This window comes from Pseudoliparis swirei, chromosome 15, assembly GCF_029220125.1.
Source record: "Pseudoliparis swirei isolate HS2019 ecotype Mariana Trench chromosome 15, NWPU_hadal_v1, whole genome shotgun sequence".
Lineage (NCBI taxonomy): Eukaryota > Metazoa > Chordata > Actinopteri > Perciformes > Liparidae > Pseudoliparis > Pseudoliparis swirei.
This window is the reverse complement of record NC_079402.1, coordinates 7057268-7080675: the sequence shown is the minus strand read 5'-3', so window position 1 is coordinate 7080675 and position 23408 is coordinate 7057268. Positions and strand designations below refer to the sequence as shown.

General features: G+C 39.7%; 1 protein-coding gene across 2 annotated transcripts in view; it reads left to right on the top strand.

The window, feature by feature from the left end:
• The first annotated feature begins 3650 nt into the window (after positions 1 to 3650).
• The window catches only part of onecut2 (one cut homeobox 2), a 40136-nt gene continuing 20378 nt past the window's right edge, over positions 3651 to 23408 (top strand). For both annotated transcript variants that reach the window (XM_056432623.1, XM_056432621.1), the window contains exon 1: positions 3651 to 5081. In XM_056432623.1, the coding sequence (XP_056288598.1) occupies positions 3875 to 5081 (1207 nt within the window). In that variant the 5' untranslated portion in view covers positions 3651 to 3874. The remainder of the gene's footprint in view (positions 5082 to 23408) is intronic.

Genomic DNA, 23408 nt, shown 5'->3' with positions numbered 1-23408 from the left:
CATCAAAAAAAGGTTCCATTCGGTTCCATTTGGATGCATTCAGGCTCTGTTCAGTGAAAATGAGTATTGTTTTTAATGTTGTGTTTACAACAAACATGTTTAGGGATCTCTCCAACAGTTATATTTGCTAATTTTTTTCTTTTGTGTCCAAGCTGTGATCAGATCTGTCTCTAATAATCCTTGATGCGATCCGTTGACCAAATGCAAAAAGACCCAAATAAATGAAGTCATTCAAAATGTCCCCGTAGGTTTGCAGGAATGTGCAATGCCAACATTGTGTCTTTTCTGCAAAAGTGTGTCAAAATATTTGAAGAACTTTGTGCTAGAAATATTTAAGAAGTGCTGCACACATCTCTAATTTGTTGAAGTGATTCTTGTGTTTGGTGTTGTGCTTATGAAACAGCTGTTTCCTCAGTTGGAGACACAATCCTCCTGTCAGAGTTTTTAGCATGGATTGAAGATGGGGATGCCAATCATAAAAAAAGATCAACTAGGAAAAGAAACAAAACCAGAAAGAGAGAAAGAGAGAAAATATGCTTTTGACTTAATAGAATACTGAAAAGATTGGTTGATCTAGGAAAAGGGCTTCTACACTTATGTAGTACAATCAATCCTGGTGTCATTGTTTGTTTTTGTGTTTTATCATAATTTTGATGACAAGGCAGGCAGAACTATTTGTAATTTAATTTAAAATAACTGTCAGTACGATTGCTTTTGTTGTTGTCTCCTCAGTTGTTACTTTGTGATGATGGATCGAAGCCAGAGAGACAGAGACAGGGGGAGAGAGGCAGGCAGAGTTATTTAGTAGTCATTTGTCCTTGGAAGTGTAATGAATTGTAAAGTGAACCGGCTACGGCCATAATGCTGTTTCAATGCAGCTCCCACGCTCATCACTCCAGCCAGAGACTGTCGATAACATCCCAACACACACCAACTAATCATTTACACTTCAGCAGTCTGCACTCAACGCTGTGAGCTACACAGCTGCAAACATCTGTCCAGCATCACACAGCAGACACAACTATACTCCTTTACCCTATTGTTGCTCATCTCCTATTATGTTTGATCAAATATATATATATATATATACATATATATGTATATATATATATACTGTAAATATATGTATATATAATGTTACATCGTGATACTTCACAGAAACCCTGACATGGTTATTTATGTTCACACATCTCTATCCTAAAACAAGGCTCAGAAACATCTGATTATGCATAACAAACATGACATCATGTCATGTTTATTATGTTGTTGTCATATTTGTTATGTTGTTGTCATTACATATCATATATGTTGCTATTGTCACGTTTTTGTCATGCTATGCCATTTTATTGTCATGTCATTTTACTTTCATGTCAGTTCATGCCATATGATGATCATGTAATGTTTGTTGTTGATTTATGTATTTTTTTTCATGTTGTTTCTGTCATATCTTGCCATACAATGATCATGTAATGTTTGATATTGTCAGGTGATTTAATTGATGTCTGTTTTTGTCGTGTCATGTCCATTTCATACAGTTTCATGAGATCTCATGCCATGTAATTAAGCTATGTTATGAGTGCTGTGTCTTCACCCGGTATGAGATGGTTCATGTCACGTCACACTATTACACAGAATTTTATATCAAGTCACATCACATCTTACATCATAACATATCAGGTTATCCTATTCAGGGTCTCTGGGGTGCTGAAGTCAATCCCAGCTGACATTAGGCGAAGGCAGGGTACACCTGGACAGTTCACCAATTTATCACAGGGCACATATAGAGAAGACAACGATTCAAGCTCACATTTACACGTATGGGCAAATTTAGAGCCTCTAAAGACATTAATGGATGCTAGAGCCATTTAACCTAAGCTGCAAATCTTTAGACTGTGGAAGAAAGCGGAAGCTGGAGAACCCGGAGGGAACCCGCTTCCACATGCGAAAACTCCACACAGAAGGACCGCCCGGGCCCCTCTTGTATGACAGGGCTAGCCACTACACCACCATGCAGGTTATGTTTTATTATATTTCATGTCATTTCAGTTCATGTTTTGTATGATTTTGTCATGTCATTTCACATAACACTCTCTTGCCATGTTATATCATGGCAATTCCGATACGATTCTGTGATAATGTCTTAAGATGTCACATAACATTATGTTGTTCCATATTGTGTCACGGCATAATGGCATAAACATTGCATGATGTGTTGTGTCTTGTCCTTTAACATGTTGTCCTCTTTTAGTCACACTGTGACCATCTCATGTAGCAGCAGATTGATTCACTATCTCTCTATCTAAGAAATTCATGAATGTATTAAAAAAAGGGATCAAATCATAACATTCCCAGCAGCACCGTCTCTGTTTATTCATTTTTTATAAATGATGCTGTCATGTTATCTTACATCAGTTGCTTCCTGGCATAATGCATCATATTGGGTTTTCTTGTTGTATTGTTCTGTAAAGTTGCTGGGGGGAAAGTCCAATATTCAAGACTTTTAAATTAAGCTAGTATTACAATTACTTGTTTGTTTTTTATATTGGGGGGGGGGGGGGTCAAATCTAACTTTAAAGACAAATGCTGACAGAAATAACCATTTTTAGAGGTTGGAGCTTTGAAAGTTAAAACACAAGAAAAAATGTTCCTCGATGTAGAGGAAGGTTTTGTTGTCAGTTCTGGTTTTATCATATGCTTATCATGTGTTATTTTCTGACACCTTAGTGGAGCAACAATTGGAGGCATGTGATGAGCTGAGAGATGAGATGTGATCAAATTTGAATGATTCCTTTGGGCAAATTGCTTCTTTGTAGCAGCAAAAGAGAAAAAAATGCATCCTCCATTAGAATTTTGCTTCACATGTCTGTCTTTACTTTTTCTTGTTGGTTTTATTCATAAGTAAATATAACTTCTTTATATTATATTAATGAAGCAGGAGCTTAATCTACTGGAGGATAACTTTGATGAGGACACCTTGAACACAAAGTACAATGTCTGTATAAAATGTAAAACAACTAAAAAGAGCAACCGCTCCAAATGGTCCATTTGGTGACTGTTCTGGAGCTATTGAACACATTAAATATAAATAAAAAATGGAAGCACTTTAAGGACTTTTTTTGGTTTAATTTTTGAATAACTAGATGATCCAACACCGAACGATGTGTCTTTTCTTTGTATGAAATTAGTTAAAGTTGGGTAAAGACACGTTTAACTGACTATTTGGTTCCATATCCACACAATAATTATTTTTCATAACGGTCGCATTAATAGCCTATTAGCATCGTATAATAATGATTTTCTTTTTCCCAGTTCGAATCCAGCACAGAGCAGCTGCACGGTCCCCGCCACAGCACACACTACTGAAGGCGCCCATTGCTCAGCTGGCCCCTTGGACCGCTCTCTCTCGATATCTATAGGCGCTCCTGGCCCCTCTGACTGGTCAGCTTCCCCGTCAGTCACGCGGGGGGTGGGGGGGGGGGGACGCCCCTCCAACCGAACCCGCCTCCTCCTCTCCTCCTCCCGTAGCAGGTTGGGTTGAGTGGTCGGCTAGGGGACCGTGGACAGCTCCCGTCTGAGGAGCAGAGTAACGCAGGAGGAGGAGAGGGATGGATATGGGGGAGCCACCGCACAGGCACGTAGGATCGAGATAAAAAAATAAAAACACTTTTTTTTATGGAAACCTACCGGGGGAAATACACAAAGACACGGAGCTGGAGAGGCCTTAGGAGGACGGGGAAACAACCGAGGAAGTGAAGGAAAAGGGGGAATACGGCGACTGACCCATCCCGGCGCATCAGGGTAGAAGCAGCGAGAGCAAGGAGGAGAAGAAGGAGACCTAATTCCGCTCGACCCGATGGACTGAGAGGACAGATGAATGAAGACTGCCTACACTAACGCCTACAGATGCCTGGCCAAGGACCTAGACGTCTATGCCATGAACACGGACATGACAATGGACGGGCTTGGCAGCCTGCATGGCGGGGTGGCCGTGGGCTCCATGGTCCCTGACGTGGAGTTGATGAGCGGCCACAGCCCGCACCACGGTCGCGGGAGCTCCTCGGGGGGACACGGGGCGGCGGCGGCAGCGGCGGCCACCCTGCGGATACACCAGGACCTGGCCGCCGCCGCCGCGTCGTCCCGCTCCGCCATGGTGTCCGGTATGGCTACGATACTGGACGGCAGCGGGGAGTATCGTCCGGAGCTGTCCCTGCCGCTGCACCACGCCATGAGCGTGCCCTGCGACACGTCGTCTCCCGGGATGGGGATGAGCGGCACCTACACCACCCTGACCCCGCTGCAGCCGCTGCCCCCCATCTCCACCGTGTCGGACAAATTTCACCACCATCACCACCACCACCACCAGCGGCTCTCGGGAAACGTGAGTGGGAGCTTCACCCTGATGCGGGACGAGCGGGGGCTGCCGGGCATGAACAACCTCTACAGCCCCTACCACAAGGACCACATGTCCGGGATGGGTCAGAGCCTCTCCCCTGTGCTGGGCAACAGCCTGGGTTCCATACACAACACCCAGCAAGGTCTCCACAATTACGGGACCGCGACGCATGGGGGCCACGACAAGATGCTGAACTTCGACGCGCACCACACCGCATCCATGCTGGCCAGAGGGGACCACCATCAGCACCGAGGCCTCGGTGGCCCGACGGCCGGAATGATGCCGCACCTGAACGGCATGCACCACCCGGGGCACCCGGCCGTGTCCTCGGCGGGCCACCACCCCCACGCCCACCTCCAGTCTCCACCCCACGGGCCCCTGTTGGCTTCCACCAGGGAAAGACCGCCCTCCTCCTCGGGGATTCAGGGGGTGAACAGCTCGGGGCAGCTGGAGGAAATCAACACCAAGGAGGTTGCACAGAGGATCACAGCGGAGCTGAAGAGGTACAGCATACCCCAGGCCATCTTCGCCCAGAGGGTGCTTTGCCGCTCACAGGGGACCCTGTCAGACCTCCTGAGGAACCCCAAACCCTGGAGTAAACTAAAGTCAGGCCGGGAGACCTTCAGGAGGATGTGGAAGTGGTTGCAGGAGCCCGAGTTTCAGAGGATGTCGGCCCTCAGACTGGCAGGTAAGAAGCCAATAAACTGCGCTGCCACGCTGGTGGGTTTGTTTGGTTTGTTGGGGGGGGGGGGGTTAGGACAAGAAAGAGAATCTAAATATTCCCCATTCAAAAATAAAAAAAAGAATCTAAAATGATTCCCACTATGACTTTATTTGCTGGCTTTGTTTTGGTGTTTCCTCACGGCTTCTTTCCCGCAATCCGATTCAGATGAAGGAAATGTATTTAGAATCACCAGTGTTATGATTACCATTATTGATCAATAACAAAAAGGGATCGATGGGAAATGACAAGGTCACGGGATTTCCCTCCAACTGTCCCTCTCTCTCTCTCTTTCTCTTTCTGCAGCGACCCAGATTCTGTTTCCCTGTCCTTGCATGTTAAGTGGGGAAACACATTGCACTTGTACTAAATATCAATTACATTATTATATGCTTTGCATTTTCGCCAAATAAAATATCACATGAGAAGAAACAAAGTGGGAAGATGGAAAGAACGTGCTTTCACTTCAAAATAATTTAGGAAACATTTGCACAAAATGTAGGAAATAATTTAATCGATTAGTCAAACTTCAGGCGTTCAAACGTTAGAGTTATTCTTTATTCTAGGGTGCAGGGGATTCTATTATTTAGCCACTGTCATTGGCCCATTGAAGGCTGCTTTTATTCTCTTGCGGTATTTTTTGCAGGCAGAGAGGTGTGATAGAGCACTCGCAACGGGCGGAGAGAGAGGGGGAGTGAGTTTGTGTTTGATCGCGAGGGGCGCTTGAGGCGATCAGACGGGCTGTGTGACATAAACATGACGATCTGCAGCATCAGTGGGTCTGCTGCCCCCTCTAGTGAGGAACGAGGACCCTGGTCCTCTGTCGTCGACCCCCTCATCCCCCACCCTGTCCCCACCCTGTCCCCACCCAGCCTCTATTGTCTGCAGGGGACGACAGCAGTACAACAAAATAATAATAATAATAATAATAATATATAGGTATATATATAAAATAGCAGGTGGCTTTTCAGATAGGTATGAGAGTTGCATTCTTCTCGTTGTTTCTTTGAATATTGTGTAACATGAAGATAGTTTTGTGGGGGCTTTGTTCGACTGCGAGATCACTATAGAGTTCTTTTGATGGCAATTTGGACATGTATTTATGGACGTATATATTTCACTTCAGTAGAATCCACAAGTGAGAAATGACTAGTGTTTACCTTCACCTAATTGTACGTGCGTATGTGTGTGTGTGTGTGGGGGGGGGGGGGGGGGTTCCACAAGTTCATTTGTGCAATTGAATATATTGCACTCTTTTCCAAATCCAGCCATTATCTAGCTGCCTTCTGATGTATGCATAAACATGTTCAGACATAAACGCAAATAAGAAAAAAAATCCATAGATTTCTTTCACAGCGGAACACAAGATGTATTATTTATTATCGAGACCAGTGTATGTCAAACTGACAACAAATAGAAATTACATTTCTACATGATTTAAAAAATATAATAAATTATACTACGATAATCTAGGTGGAGTTTCCTATAAAATCACTAAATGGAGAGTGTTCTTACTATGCCTTATTTCAAAAGTGGGAGACATTATGTCTGATATGTTTATAATTGTATAACGTTTGGCATATTGGCATATTGGCATATTAGCATAGTATGTATTCTATTTAGCATTGCATACTAAATGTATTCCTTTCATATTTTTATGGAGGGACATTTCAAACCCAAACTATGTATCGTACACTAAGTTAATGAACTCTGCGTTTGTATTCAGTAAAACTATTAGTTACAAAAAATATCTAGTAAGTGTCTCCTTTGTTTCCTATACAGAAATAATATGCACTTTATAATATTGCTAAATTATTCAGAAAACTACATAAAGTAATAATAATACTGACGGGAACTCAATAATAACTTTTTTGAACTAATTTGATTACCAATATCTCTATTCCTAATGTTTTTTGTGTGTTTTCATAGGGACCTTTATGGATATTGTATTGTATTCTAAAGTCACGTAGTTTCTCATATTTGATGGCTGGTTCGTGTCACAATGTTTGCTCTTAATATCTGTCAAGTCTCCTTTTAAATTTACTTTGGCTTTATTTACGATGTGAATGTAACATAGTTTCAAGTGGTTGAACAGTCTTTTCTGAATAGAACAGTATAAAGAATATTCTCTACTAATAGGTGCATGGTGTTTCCTTTTTATTTGTGAGTGACAGCTGATTCTCCAAAAACAATTGGAATTTTGCATTTAATTAGCCTAGATCCAGTGAGTGGATTTTTAATTTTACCATCCTTTTTTTTACCCCTATATTTTAAAAGTGTGTACATTTAAATTGGATTATCTCTGCAGGATTTGTCTGTTAATTGTCTGACGGAGCTGCGCTCATCGGCTTTCCCTCTCATATTGTAAAACACTCGCTGGCTGCTGTGTGTATAATACTGGTTTATTTTGAAAAGGCAAAGCATCAACAAATCAAACCTGAAATTATTACAAGTTTGTTTTAATAATACTAGTTCCAACAGTTGCAGTGGGCTACCCAGGTTTAGGTTGGTTAATACCAAAATGACAATTTCTTGGATTGAGGAATTAATATTTGTTTTTACTCCAAAACCGTTTTTTATTTTTCATTTAAGAAACTAGACAACTGGAAAGCTTCCTGATTGACATGCTGTATTTTCTTAGAAAGGTATAGTGACGAGTCCAACACAGTCCGTTTTGTTCAGCCAAGCTTTGTACAGTGATTTCAAAAATGTAAACTCCTACAATTCCAACACATTTTTAAAAGTAAAAACATTTAAAAATAAGACACTGCGGTTTGGTAAGAAGCTTGTTTGCTTGTAAGATACAGAAACATGCCTAGGTATCAGGAAGTAACATTGTCATTGTTCACGGACATGCTGAATGTCAACCTCTTTTACATTGGGTCAGAGCAAGTGATGAAGTATGTCACGTGACCGTTGTTGAAAGTAACGTGGTATAACAGATAAGAATGTCTTACTTAGAGTGGGTAGAAATCTTGGTGAATGAAACAAAAATTAATTTCACCCAGGAGACTGCTGCTCATGTTCCGCGTGACACCAAAAGTCAACATTGACTTTACGCTTTTTATGCACGGTTGCTGCGCTTGTTTCCTAATGTTACGTAAGAAAGTCCACTATGAGTGGATGAATGAGTATGCTTATTTACGTTACTTTGTTATGTTTTTTTCCGGCTGTTATGCTTCGTTGTTACATTATTATTCAAAAAGAAAACTTTGATATCAACATTTATTTGCAGGAACTTAGAATGTTAACTTCTTTCCACATCTAAGTGGCTAGCCGTTGTAAAGCTTTTAAATTCAGGAATTTTAATTAATTCACTTCTGTATTTTGGATCTGTTTTGTATGAATTAAGCATTTATCTGCCACAACATTGTTTCCCCTTATTTCAACTACAAGAGAACAAAACATGTTTAGCTTTCCTTCAAAAACATACTGGAAGCACTACTGGCAGCAAAACCAAGGTGACGACCAGAATGATTGGTGACTCGCTTGATCTAACAACAAACAGCATTTTGTAGGTTTTGTAGGTTTTCTTTCCTCCATTTTGATGGAACAAGGCAAGCAGTTTCCCATGCTTCCAGTCTTTTTGCTAGGCTAGGCTTCTTCATGCCAATTAAATGGCTTTGGAGATGTTGGAGTATGAATGGTTATGACTCAAACTGTAATTGCTATTCTGTTGTTTCATAGAGAATTGGTAAATATTGTCCAGGTTTTTACACCAGTAAAACTGTAAAATCTCTGGTGCAGTATCTTTTAAGTCATTGTAGTTTTTTTCTAAAGTTTTTTTTAGCCAGGCATTATATTTAGCTTATTTCATCACTCTCTCTTCTCTCTTTACAATGACTGTATAAACAGAGGGAGCCTCAAATCCTAGATCAACAATGCTACAAGCAACCAATAGAGTGGAGGTCAAAGGTCGGAGCTGCAACACTCTGACAATAGATGGAGCAAATATTCCCCTGACCCTGAGATGAGCAGAGGAGAGGGAGGAGCAGCATGCAGGGTGGAGAAAGAAATGAGAGAGCTGGGAGACTTTGTTTTTTACATTTGCTGTGACATTATTCACATTCATGTTCTGTACATTCATAAACGTGAACATATTTATGATTAGCCTTCCTGTTTTGGTTCTCTCTTTCAGTTCACTTCTTCCTCTCCACTTTTCCCCCTCAATATCTTTTTCTTCCTCTCTAAATTAATCACTTGATGTAGTCCTGTTCTGAGCTGAAACAATTATTTCATTCATTGATTAGTCTATTGCTAGAAAGGTCAAAGTAATATTTAAAGCAAACACAACAAACACTGTGTAGTTCCAGTTTCTTCATCTGAAGATCATGATGCTATTTGTCTTTGTATTATATAACAGTAAATTAGATATTTGAAGAAGACAGATTGAGCTTTAAGAAACTGATGGTCAGCTTTAACCATCAAGTGTAAACATTTCAAATGCAGCAACAAATTAGTCAAAACTTAAACACCAATTACAATTCAAGTATATAATGTACATTGTACATAAATATAGAACAACATTAAAAAGATCTGCCCTGATAACCTATCCAGCTTCATGATAAAAGTATTTTGCAGAAAAGAGGAGCAGCAGGTTAACTGTGAATGTGTTCCTTTTGTCAGAGGCGCTCCTGTCTTCAATGGGGGGACATGTCCCCCCATTGAAGACAGGAGCACAAGGAACTTCACCTATATAGGCATTGTGACAAACAATAGGAACTGATTAATTTCTTAGTACTTTCAATGATATAACATGTAATGCTTTTGTCTGAATAATTTCCCAAATAAGTTTCATAGAAAGATCTACACTAGTAGGATTCAACTGGAATACTCCCAGTTAATTAATTCCAAATAACTGCAAGTGTGTCACTAAATTTGCGATTTTTTTGATGACATTCTTCTATCATATAATCCAGGCATTCATTAAAATGAGTTTTGTTTCTCAGATAATCACATTTGACAGACAAGTACAGTATGACATCGTCTGCATAAAAGCAAAACTATGTGGTGATCTCGAATCAGCTAGTATTTATTTGTATTCATGTCATTTGCATGCAAAATAGGTCTACCCAACCAAAAAGGACAACAAAGCTAACACGAAGCATGATTTTAAAAGTAGCCCAATTCTGTGGGCGCAGACATGGCAACACTGGTTTGCTGGCAGAACACCTCGAGTTGAATATGACTATTGCCAAACAATGAACTGTTAAGACACTCTGTTGTTTATGGGACTGTTCTTGTCCCGTGTTTCTTTTTGTGTTCCTTATTTTTATAGAAATTGAGTCATAATTGCTGAATATTTATATTTGTTGATGGTTAGATGTGAATTATTTCCTGTCAAATTTAAACTACTAGTTTATTTAAATGACCACACATACACTATATGGCCAAATGTAGGTGGACATGAATGTCAATATTAGATTATTTTCATTGTTTGGGCAATAGCCCCTTTAATTTGGTTTCAGACCTCTATATCAGAGTCTGCATTAGTAATTTATTCCATGATTTAAAAAATCTGAGATTTAATGGTCATCTTCCTACAATTGTTATCTAACAACAAAAACTGCCACAAAAAATGTCGCCAAGCTTGTATGAAATCCATGTAACTGTACAGGTTTGTTAGTCGACATTCAAATTAACTACTCCTAGAAACCCCTATCACAGTTTCTGTGTCCACTTAAATTGTCAATGGTGGAACAAATCCGTCAGTCACTACTGATTGGTAGGGTAAAGCAAAAAGGTCGCTGCACCGAGGTTCCAAACTGATTAATGACACCTTCAGCATCTATCTATCACATATTGATGTAATGTTTGGGTGATTTTGGTCTTACATTGTTTTCCCTTTAAACCCAAACTGTCTATTTGTTGAAGTAAACGAAACCAAATTTGAGTGTCAGAATTCAGAATTTTGAAGAAAAAGAAAAAAAATGGTAAGCATATTACAAAACGTATTCTATGATAAAAGAAACACAAATGTGTCCGTCTACTAAATGTCTCTATGGAGCTTTTCCTCTTTTCCTTCTTCCCCTCTCCATTTTCATTTAGAATCTTTTTCTATCCCTCTCCTCCCTTGGACCTGTCTCTCTCTCTCTCGCTCTCTCTCTTTTGGGGGGAAGGTATTATGTGATCGTCGAGGGAATTGAACACAAGAGCAGAGGCAGCAGCGGCCCAATGAATTATTGATGGGAATCTCGGCGTGACCCACCTCGGTCTGCTCACTTCACTTCTTCTTCACCTCACAGCCGGGTTAACCAGGCAAAATAAAGGGAGGGAAGGGAGTGAGAGAGAGAAAGAGAAAGAGAGAAGGAGAGAGAGAGAAAGAGAGAGAGAGAAAGAGAGAGAGGAGGAGTCCATTGTTTGGTTGGAGGATGCTGCCTGCCAGTGACTCCGAGTGAATTATGGATGAAAAGACATCGATGCTCAAATCAGTGTTAGAATAGAATAGCTCATATAAAAGCTGGAGTACAAATAGGACCCATGGTCAGCACAAACGAGAAAACAAAGGGGGAAGTGCTCTTATAGTTTATATGGTAATTCAGTATAATGTGCATTTCCATAGCACTTATTCCATCAGTACGTCGACAGAGTCATGTCATACCAGCCCGGTCTCCGAAACATTATGTTCCCATACAACAAAACTGCATTGTGCAATTGAGAGAAACCTTTTTTTTGTGGTTTATGTTTGCATTTGACATATCAAGAATGTGTATAAAATAAGTCTGCGGAAGTCCGCGAAGGGACTTGGTAGGGGTGATAGACGAGTTAAAAGACACAGGGCTTTCACTCAGGAGTATGCTGTTGGTCTCTTCTGTGACTCCTCTGTGAACCAATAATTTTGGATTCCTACCTTTGGAAACCTTTTGTTTGGTTTGGTTCAATGTCGTAGTTATTGTAAGCCAAACAATGATAGGGTTTTTTCTTGGGAGTTTTTCCTGATCCAATGTGAGGTCCTGGGAGAGGGATGCCGTATGTGTCCAGATTGTAAAGCCTTCTGAGGAAAATTTGTATTTTGTGATAATGGGCTATACATAATAAACTGAATTGAATTGAATGTTCTTTAAACATAACCAAATAGTTTTGTCACCTCAACATAACCAAGTAGTTGTGTTTCCCTGACATAACCATGTAGTTTCGTCACGGTAACTTAACCAAGTAGTTTTGTCACACAAACACAACCAAGTAGCGTTTTATTTGTTTTCTTTTGTTTCAATTTACAATGCAATTGAGAGTGTTTGGTAGTTTTGGAGAGTGTGGGAACATAATTGTGTAGGACAGGGGGTTGGTCAAGCTCACTACAGCGCTGCTCTCATTGTCTCTTTTTAACACTCATCGACATTAATTCAAAAAAGCCCAGCCCGCCATGTTTGTATCACTTTTTGATCAGTGTCAATGGAAATCAACACACTACAAAAAGCCAACCAGAGAGGGGTTTATGCACGTTGAGTTGCTAGAAGGCTTATTGTGTTGGTGAAGAAACATGTTTTTAATAGCGTTTGGAGACTATTGCAGTTCTATGGCAAAGATGAAGATGTATCAGGCTTTGGATATACACACAATGCTAAATGAATGCTCAATTCATTGCCGGAAAAATATCGGAAGACCTATCCTATAATGTCTTTTATGTTACCGAACAGAAAGAAGAGAGTCCACTTAGAGTCAAATTGTGCTGAAAATTCGTAATGACTTAACCTAAATATTTTCCATTTCACGCATCCGGCTGCAGGCAGACACAGTGCATTATTTATGAGCCGGACCCTGCTTTATGACACAGATTACCAGCAGTTACTGCTTGTGTTTGTGTGTGTGTGTCTGTGTGTGTTTGGCTTTACAGTTTCAGACTGTGGGAATAAAGTTTGTTTCCGGTTTCAGGGTTTTTGTTCTGACCTCCTGCATATTTACAGGCTGCTATTGATCTGTATTAGTGGATTTCAGGCTGCTGAGAGGAGACTTTTGATGTTTGTTTGTGTGTCAACGTGAGAAGATTTGACAGACCCGGTTATTTCTGTTCGCTCCTGTCGATAGCGATGCTGGAGGCTGGAAACCGAGACATGATGAAGTGTGTTTACAGGTGTTGGGGAGTACGACTGCGGAAAACAGAAAAGTTGTAACAACTTTTGTCTCAACCGATGTCACTTAGGTCAGTGTTGGTTGGGGCTGAAGAATTTTGAAAATAAAATAAATAAAATAAAATTCCTTTGAAAGAAGGAATTTTACCAGACACACTGACAAGTTTCTTGTTTTATCGTTGAGGTGTTTGGAAATGTTGATACTTTTGTAATTGAACGACAACAAAAAAGACTATGGATCAGGAGACGCATGTGCATGTGAGAGTGGATGCACTCAGAATGTATTATTTATTAATATTTGCTGAATGAAATCAGCCAATCAACAAACATCTGCCCACTGGTGGGCCTCAGAGTGCGGAAGTGCTGCCAACTGGTTTTATGGAATTGAAATTAAATGTATTTTGGCACTATACAGTTATTTTTATGCTCAAGACGTCACATGGATGAAGGACATTAGATTGCTGTGCATGAGCTCAATGACCAATTATGTTTGAATATGACATCATCTGGTAAACACGTCTTTTACCAGTTTGCTAGCTAACGTCCCAGTGACACAAAATGTATCTGTTTTTGAACAGAAATGTGATGTGGGAGACAAACCTGCAACAGTAAAATCCCTAAAGCATGTGGTGGGGAAATATGATCCGGAATACATTACATTTGAATTCATAATGGCAGGCAGAGATTTGTAAGAGTTTGGGTTTATTTTGGTTTTATACAGCTGAATGTGGCATAACACATATTTACAGCCCAGTCTATTTGTTCACCTTTTTTCTTTTGCTAGGTTGGGTTTTTAGTTTTCTTGTTTATTTATTTGGGAAAATTATACTTTTTGAACAACCAGAAATGGGTCTTACGTTACAAAGATGAGCACCCCTGGCGAAAAATGATCACCTCTTACTGCAAAGTAAAAAGAAAAAAAGTAGAGCGTAGAGCCCACACAGCAGCATCGCTCTGAGAGACTCAAGGGAATTCTACCACATGCAAGATAAGGGTAGCTGAGCTACCACTAATGCTAGCGAGCTTCTTCTCTGGCTCTAATTGCCTTTTTATTTTATTTTTCCTTTTTTTACAGTAATTGTAATGTTAGCAAGTCCCAGTAAAATTAGCCTATTAAAGCCTAAGGCTGTCTCTGTCAGTCACATGACCCTCGCCGTGCAACTTGTAGTAGTCCCATGAGATCAGGCTATTTATTGTCCCAGAGAATCATGAGCACTTACGTATGAATACCAGTTGTAAATGTGAAGGCCTGAGATCATATGTCATTATCTACAAACCTTTACAAACCATCGCTGCAGCGCCCAATAAGAAAATAAGAGGAATAGTGTAGTGATTTTTTTGTTAAGTCTGTCCACACCAATCACGGCAAGCCAGCGAACTGAGTGGCTCGGGGTTCAGAGAAGAAAATGGTCCTGTCTCCGCTTTATTACGGCAGTCAAATCAAACGTGACACCGAAGCTTGTCGCACGATCACACACACACACAAACACACACATGCAGACACACACACACGCACACACACACACACACGAACGCACACACATACACAACCACACACACACACACACAGTGCAGCAGAGAGGACAGTATCACAACTCATATTCAATTTATATCACTTTTTTCCACATCATTTAACCAATGCATTTCGAAAGCAGTGGTAATATCTTTCCACAGTAGTAATTTTAAAGATCTGTCTGTCTCAAATTAAAGACTACATTTCCCATCACTACTGCTGTTTTGTGTGTGCCCCACACCCAACGAGAATGAACATAAGTAACTCAACTCATTTGTCTACATCTGTCTTTCTCTCCTTCCACCCAGAGCAATAATTGTACACCCTGCAGCTCAAGTTGCTGTTTCTTAATCTAAATACTGTATACATATATATATATATATATATATATTTATATATTTATCTTACCTTGTCGATCACATGACATTGTGGATCAATCTGCTGCTGAAAATATAGTCCCCAAACAATACACTTTCTTTGTTTTGTTGGAGTATTTTTTGATAAAAGCTACAGTGCCTAGCTGTTTTAGCGAATTAATTGAGTTTAAGATAATGCCATTGTGATCTTCAAATTTTAAATGGATAGCCAGAGTTAAACCTTGAAAAGTGGAGTTTCAGAAATATGGGTGTTTTACCAGCCACGGAGGGTGTAATGAAACATGCTTTTTCGGTAAGGATCCAGTGTTATGGTACTTGACTAATGATATTTGACTCTTAACCTTATGAAGGTGACATACTTCACTACAACACTTCTTTAAATGGTTCGTTCTGAACCCCAGTGTGTTGCCTCAATGTAAGCTACATATAAAAGGTCTGGAGTAAAGTGACGGGAGGCGCTAACACAGGAGCTAACACGGAACAGACTCTAGCTGTCACACAAAGAAAGACACATTATAATCACTAATTGGCTGCATCTTGATTGGCTGACCAAATCCAAAGGTATCAATACCACTAAAAAACAACAAACAGTTTACCAAAGCGCCGTAAAAAATAAAATACATATATAAATCCAAAGTAGCCCATTGTCATATCTTAAACCAAGTTGTTTTTGCGTCTTATGTTTACTTATATGCACATAATTCATCTTTTTCTGAGATGATTTCACACACAACACATGTGTACACACACACACAAACACGCACACACACCTACTGTATATATCCAGTAATGTACATATGGACACTGTAGGATCCTGGGCCATACTTGATTTGACAGCGATGCGTTTCAAGGCATCCTGTAAATACAAAATGTTCAACGTTCTACTATTTCAGAGTCTCGGGTCCAATCAATATTGGGGACTCGTGGCAATTTAGGTCAGACGTGAACTAGAATGGAGGTGCGCAAGAAAGTCCGAAGCTGGCTTGTTTGGGTCATTCTGGGTTTAGAAGCAATGTGTAGACCAGAGGCTGATCACTGTTATTAAAATATGTCTCAAATATTCCGTCGGATTAATTTGGTGTTTCCGTGAGGCACGTTAGAGCACCTTTTCAACAGACTAAGCCAACAGAACGTCACTCCCAAACCCCATTCATTCTTCTCTGTTGCTGTTTTTTTCTGTCTTTCTTAGTAAAGAAAATATATATCTTCCTCGTTTTGAATTCTCTCCCTCTGTCTACCTTTGCTCTGTTGGTTTCCTTCCTGTCATTGTGCCTCCCTCCCTCGGGTTTCATTAGTATTGGTGTCGCAGCCCTGCTGAAATAACTCTGTCCAGAGGCGTAATGAATGACGACAGGCGGGACGGAGCCGTCAGGCAGCATGGCAGGGTTTACAGCGAAAGACAAACAGTGTTTTTAAAAGAAGAGGGCAATAAACACAAGCTCCGCTTTGACCTTGTGCTTCACCAAAATCCTATTTTTCCCTCTGAGAATGACAAACAAACCAATAAATTAAACAAAGAACAACATTTAAATTATATTGTCGCGATTATGATGATTATTACTTTAATGGTTACTGCTATTATCAAGAATTACTATGTGTATTTATATATACACTCTAATAATAAAACAGATCTACTGTAATCTATATATAATTGAAATAATAAAATAAATGAAAAGTCAATTATGCAATTCAATTATTAGTCTCTGCCACTGTCCTCAGAAACGTTTGCGAACAAGACAATTATATTTATTAACACGATAACAGTTATTATGATCATTAATAACAATTAATAAATAAGATTCAATATACATTTACAAAATATATATTATAATAGGAAAATAAACTATATAAAGAATGATGTACTTTGAAGATGAAAATAAATTAGATATTACAAATCTATTTCCTATTATTATTATTTTTATTAATGCTGTTACTGCCATTGTTGTTAAAAGAGAAACAAATTCATAATAGTAAAATAATAAACAATGACATACCGAACACCATTTAAATGTTTATCACTTGTATCTATAGTCTGATGTGTCTTGTCTGCTGCTTCGGCTGACAGTCCTCTGTATGTAAATGTGCAGATGTTTATCTATAGCCGATCAATATTCTGATGGTCAGATGCAGAGACCGAACACAAACAAGGTAGTAGACACATATTCTGTTTGTTGTCCTTGTTGCACCGCTTCTCTGTTTGTGTGGTTGTTTTCTGTTATTTCTGTTTCTCTCTCTGTTTGGGAGTCAGTTTTTTTCTCTGAAGTGTCTGTGTGTGTGTCTGTGCGTGTGTGTGAAAACGGCAGTTTTGGGCTCTGCTGTGCATGCGGATAGATGATGTGGATCGATGGCTGTAATCCCGAGCAGATTAAAAGAGCATTAATACTGGCAACGATAACGTAAACGGTGCGGAGCCAGATCTCCATTGATCTGCAGGAACCTGATCCAGACCAGTTCCTGGAAGAGATGGGTGTGTGGGGGGAGCGGAGGGGGAAAGTGGGGAGAGCTGGCATTAGACAACAGAGAGAGGGAAACTGTATCTGAATGGCTTATGAGGATAATAATAACATGGTCACTTGCAATATTCTATGCAAGTAAATTTAAATACTATATGCCAATAAATCTCTAAATCTACAAATCTACATATGTGGATAATGTTTCTTGGCATCATTAGGATATGATTGGGGTTGCAGGTTTCTTTTTAAAAGTGAACATGGATTTCACTATTCTCTTGGGAATGTCGTTCTTTTTTTCAGTTGTGAAAAAGGTCAAAATGTTCCATTCATCTGTTTGTGTTTTGTCAGTTTTCACGTGCCTGTTGGGCTTTCAGGGCCACCGTACCAATCATGTTATTGAGGTGCACGGCCATAAAACAGCGTGCACAGGTATGGAAGCAAATTAGCTGGAAGCGAATGAGCAACATATGGATTTTGACAGCCAATGAATACTTTATAATGTAATTCACTGAGTTCTTAGCATTCAGGTATTTGTCTTTGACAACCATATCTTAGTTTATGTGTCTTCAATTCCCTCCAAAGTTGCTTCAATTGCATCCAGGCCGTATTGCCTATCCGGGTAGCTATGTGGCTTGTTTTTCAACCTGAACTTTTGGGTCTGACCATTCAAACTCAAGCAATCTGAATATATTTATTTAGAAATTCTGAATCTTGAATTTGTGGATTCAAATTAAAAAAGAAGAATTCAATTCAATTCAGTTTATTTTGTATAGCCCAATATCACAAATAACAACCCATTCAATGAATATGACAGAGTAGTTGGTAGTATATGCATATTCCACGATCCAGACCTCCGTGATCCATCAGGCATCAGTCCCAGCCAGGTCCAATGGTCCATTGGACCCAATGAGACATGAAGTCAAAAGGACTCCAGGGAGGAAGCAGAGTTAGTAATGTGCAATAGAGATGAAAATTCATCCATAAGGAGAGAGAAGAAGAAGAAATAGGTGCTCAGTGTATCCTAAAACGTCACCCAGCAGCCTATAAGCATATGAGAAGCATTCAGCTTTTGAAATTGCAACTTTAGAAATTAAAGTGAATGGCATGTCTGTAATATAGCCAATATGATAGCTTATTCTGTACATAGAAATTCACATTCATTTTTGACATTTTATAGAAGCTGAACTCATGTTTTTGTTCCAGCATTCTTTGCTATATATGGGTTTCACCTCCATTCTTTGATGGTATTGTGTTGACCTGTTGTCTTGTGGTTTGTCTAAACCAAAACGTGAAGCACTGTCTGATGATCAGATCGTCATTATTTTTTTTCTACTCCAGTTCACCTGCTGCAGATTTTCTAGGAAAAGCATTGAAAGCAGCCAGTGTGATGTGTGTCAGACAAATGGGTTTGAAGGGAATCCTCTATTCGATTGTGCCGCATAACTGGATTCATTAAGCGGAATCGGTCTGTTATTGGATTATGCTTCATATTGGATGGATGTCATCCAATTGTAGATATTGCGGCCTTTAATGGGGACAGGTTTGGTTGGACTGAGTGGGCGGAAACATGTCGGAAAAAAAGCTGAAGATGGGAATAAATACTCCTGGTGAAGGGAGCCGAAACAATTAAAACCACTTCATAAACGATAAACATAAGAGAAATAATACAATAGAGAGAAACAACTAAGCAATACAACTGAGAATGAAAAAGAAAACACACCAGGGTCATCTCTGAGCAGCTTTTTTTCTCTCAGAGCAGGAAACCGGGTCAACTTGTATCGTTGGCCACCGATCGTTTGGAGACAAACACAGCGGTGAGCGGATTGCCAGGATGTCTGTTTATAGCATGCCCTACCTCCTTTTGATCAATCACAGATTACAATACAATCTATTGATCAGAAAATATTATCTTTCTACCTGTGTTTGTTCTCTGGTGCTGTGAGACTTCAGGTTGCCAAAAAACATCACTGATAGGAAAAGGTACTGAGAGGCCAGTTAACTCATCATCTATTAGTCTCTCTCTCTCTCTCTCTGTGTGTATGTGTGTGTGTGTGTGTGTGTTTGTTTTACAAAAAGAGCTTCCCTCTGACTTATCAGTGAGGACTGTCAACATAAAGCAGGTTAAAGGTCAGTGAATGTTTTCCCTGAAGAAGTTTTGAAACTTTGTCTCCAAAGACTTTCGCTCTACAAATATTTGATTTTATTATGCTTTCATTAATTTGAACCCATTTTTAAAAAATTGCTGGAGTTTCCCTTTTTATTTCTATTTGGGGCAATTCCATCAGAGTTTTTTTTACTACATTTCCAATCATGCTTTGTTTAATTAAATTAGTAAGCATAAAGTTGTCTTGAAGTCATTGGCTGGTTCTGAAATCACACTGTGCTCTATTATAACCCTGCGTTATAAAAACAAAAACAACAACTTGCAAACAGTTAATACAACACTAACTCAACACTTGTTTCCATTCGCATATTGTATGTACATTTTGAATTTTCACTTTGGAAAAGCTTTATGGAAACGGCAAAATTCTGCAAAACCTCTTCAATTGCGCAAACAAAGTTTTTCAAGCGCTTGAGTTTTATTTTACCTTAATGGAAAAAGAGTGGCTGCACTTTTTTCGTCCCTGGACAGCATGAAATATGGCCAACACTCGCTGACATCGAAGAACAATTTGAAATGTTCCAATTCAAACAAAATCCTGAAAACTCTTCCTGTCATTTCTCATTGATGGGTTAGAATGTTTATCTTCTTGTTTCCGGTTTGCAGACTCTACTTCTTCTACTCTTAACTCTGGTTGATTACAGACATGCATAAAACGTAGTATACAACAGAAGTTTCTCATCAGATTACTCAGTAATTTTTCATCTTTCTTTTTTTTTCGACATTTCAAACGTTGGCTTCAAATGTACTTGTCAATCGAATGGCAATAAGGATACTGACCCATTATCATTTTCATAGTTGATATGTAGAGACTCTGTGTAGAGACATCTGTAGAGACTCAGCAACAAAAGTAGTTTCGTGGCTGTCGTGTTTGTGTCCACCTGTTGGAATAAAGTCTAACATGACTCTATTTTAGCTCTGTTTTTGGTCTCCACCAACTCCTTAGCAAAATGTATAGCTCTTCAGCTGCTGAATGCTCTGCTGTGTTCACCTGCTAGTCTCTGTGTCTGTCTGCTGTTTGGTACTGAGTAGATTGTGTACAATAGTTCTTTCTGGTGAGTGTTTTCTGAAAACAATTATGATGAGAGCAGTGAGAGTGAACCAGAACAGGTAGTTTGCGGGCCAGAAAACCAAAAACAATGAGCTGGAAGCAAAAGCTTTATAGAGATGCAGGGGTGGGGGGGATTCACTGGGTTTGTCACTATGAGCAGCCTCTTTCACATGAGTAGCCGTGTGATCCATCTCAAAAAAGAAGAACAAAAAGAGTGTAGTAGCCTTTATTAGCCCACAACCCCCATTATCGGGGGCCAATTTAGTTGATGTGGTCCCGTTTTTGTGTTCATGTGACGCCCCGTGACCTTCCCCTGGGGCAGTTTCGACTTACATGCTACGTTGACATATCTAATACTACGGGTCACAAAACTTGGTACTTGATTAATTTTGTGTCGCTAAAAGTGCTGTCAGTCTCACTTGGATGGCTTGAGACTGCTCCCATAGGCTCGCACGATTACAAGGAGGGTTCTAAGACTCACATCGGACTGTGTAAGGGACAGAGTTCTGAAAAAATATGATTCATATGATTCAATATTTTATGATGATTTGAGGGAACAGAGCATTATTTTGGTTTATTTTGTGTATGTTACTGCTGTATGTGGATGTATTGAATACCACTAGTAATATAAAAGTGTAATAAATTGCGTGTTACATGAGAAAATGGAAATATCACAAACAAATCCTATAGACCCTCAAGGTGAAAGTCCACATGACGTTGAATTTTAGAGGTCACAAGCCACAAAGGTCACAAGTCACGAAGGTCAGACACCGCCTGACTGCTTGACTTGCTTGATCAAGGCCTGTTTCTGGACCAGTTTATACACTAATCTTATCGACATCATCAAGATGGGGAGACAGATCAATTTATTTGTATTGATTAACAATGCAAATAAGAGCAAGAGTGCATCTTCGTAACTTGCACATTGATTTATACTTTATGTTATTTGTGTTGCTGTTTAAAACATTTTTTATATAAATGTCTGTTTGTTTTGCCACCTTAGAAATTCCTGAATGGTGAACAGAAATAGAGAGTGATTGAGACTAAATGGAAAATGAGAGAAGAAGACAGAGAGAGAGGTGGATGACATCAAACTCCTCTGAGGCCATTTCCTCATCAGCTCAATGACATCACTGAGCCATCGGGGGCCGTGATTGGTCAACCCATCTCTCCTGGTAAACAACTGGAGATACATTACAATGTGTGTGTGTGTGCGTATGTGCGTGCGTGCGTTCGTGCCTGCATGCGTGTGTGTGTGGGGGGGTGTTTGGGGGGGGGGAGGGGTGTAAGCGGTCACCGAGACCTTTGTCCGGTGATGTCACCACAGACTGTGTGGACATTCAGATTATACACTGATAAACCATCTCTCTGGACACACACACACACACACACACACACACTGAATACTCACTCGCTCTCTCAGCCTTTGTTCCTCAGTATAATCGGTCATAGAAACAGATTTATGTATTTGTCTATATTTGTGATGTAGTGCAGGATGTACTCAACCGGAAACTCTTAATATTATACTCTAAACCCTTCATATTTCAACTAAGTTTGCATGAGGATGGAATAATTAACTCACGATCCAATATCTTTTGTAACATTAAACATTAAACAGATAGAAGGCTGGTGTAATTTTCCTTTTCTTTTATTGTGAACAAGACTAAAACCAACAAGTCCCTCTCTCAATACTTTCTGACTTCCATTTGTTCCCACTGAAGATGTACAGTACATGCTCACCGATGCATAGTTATTTTTTTAATAAAGACATTTTCTAAAACGGCTCGTCCAACGTTGTTTTTAATCAGGCGTCGTTCACACAGACAATATGGTGTGTTTGTTGGGGACTATTTTCAGCAGCGGATTAATGCACATCCGGCGCGCCAGGGAATATTTGTGTCAGCAAGACAGCGTATGTGTAACTGTCAAAATAAACTACAGTGTTTGTGTTCATGGAGCTCTGTGGCACAAAGGCAAGAAGAAAAACTTATGACACCGGACATTTTCTTTTAATGAAACAGTGGTTGATTAAGCAATCAACAAGGATTACTATCATTGTGGTCATCAATTAATCACACACATATTTTAGGAACAGTGCGGCATTTAGCTAAATTCCATCATTTGCAAGCGAACATACTCAAAATGACAATGCTAACAGCAAGTACAATGTTTGAGTATGTTAAAGGCTGATTTTGGTATTATTCAACCACAAACCTTATTTCCCATGTTTTTGTGTCTACGTGACTAAGTCGCTATGGTCCAGTATTAAGGGAGAGCGCAGCAGCCAGAAGCCGTTAAACAGGCTGCAATGCAATTGCTTCTGGAAATTCAACTTTGTCAATGTACGTTTGTGCCACCGACAGACTCAGATTGTTATATAGAAGTGTCTGACAAAATTATGGAAAGAACCCTACGGATAAGCAAAACCTGTTACTGGACCTTTCACTTGATCTCGTCTGTTTGTTATTGTGTTGAACAAAGTATTGCACAAGGAGAAGTCTTGTTCGGAAAATTGCGAAAGGTGACTTGTTGCCAGAAGACAACTAAGGAAACGGGAGTGCGAGTCGGAGAGTGGAGTGTCAGTGAGTTTGTAATGTTGCCGTACTGAAAACATAGCGTGGTGTTATCCTATATACATCTGTTCAATGTAACAGCTCGATTTCCAAATGA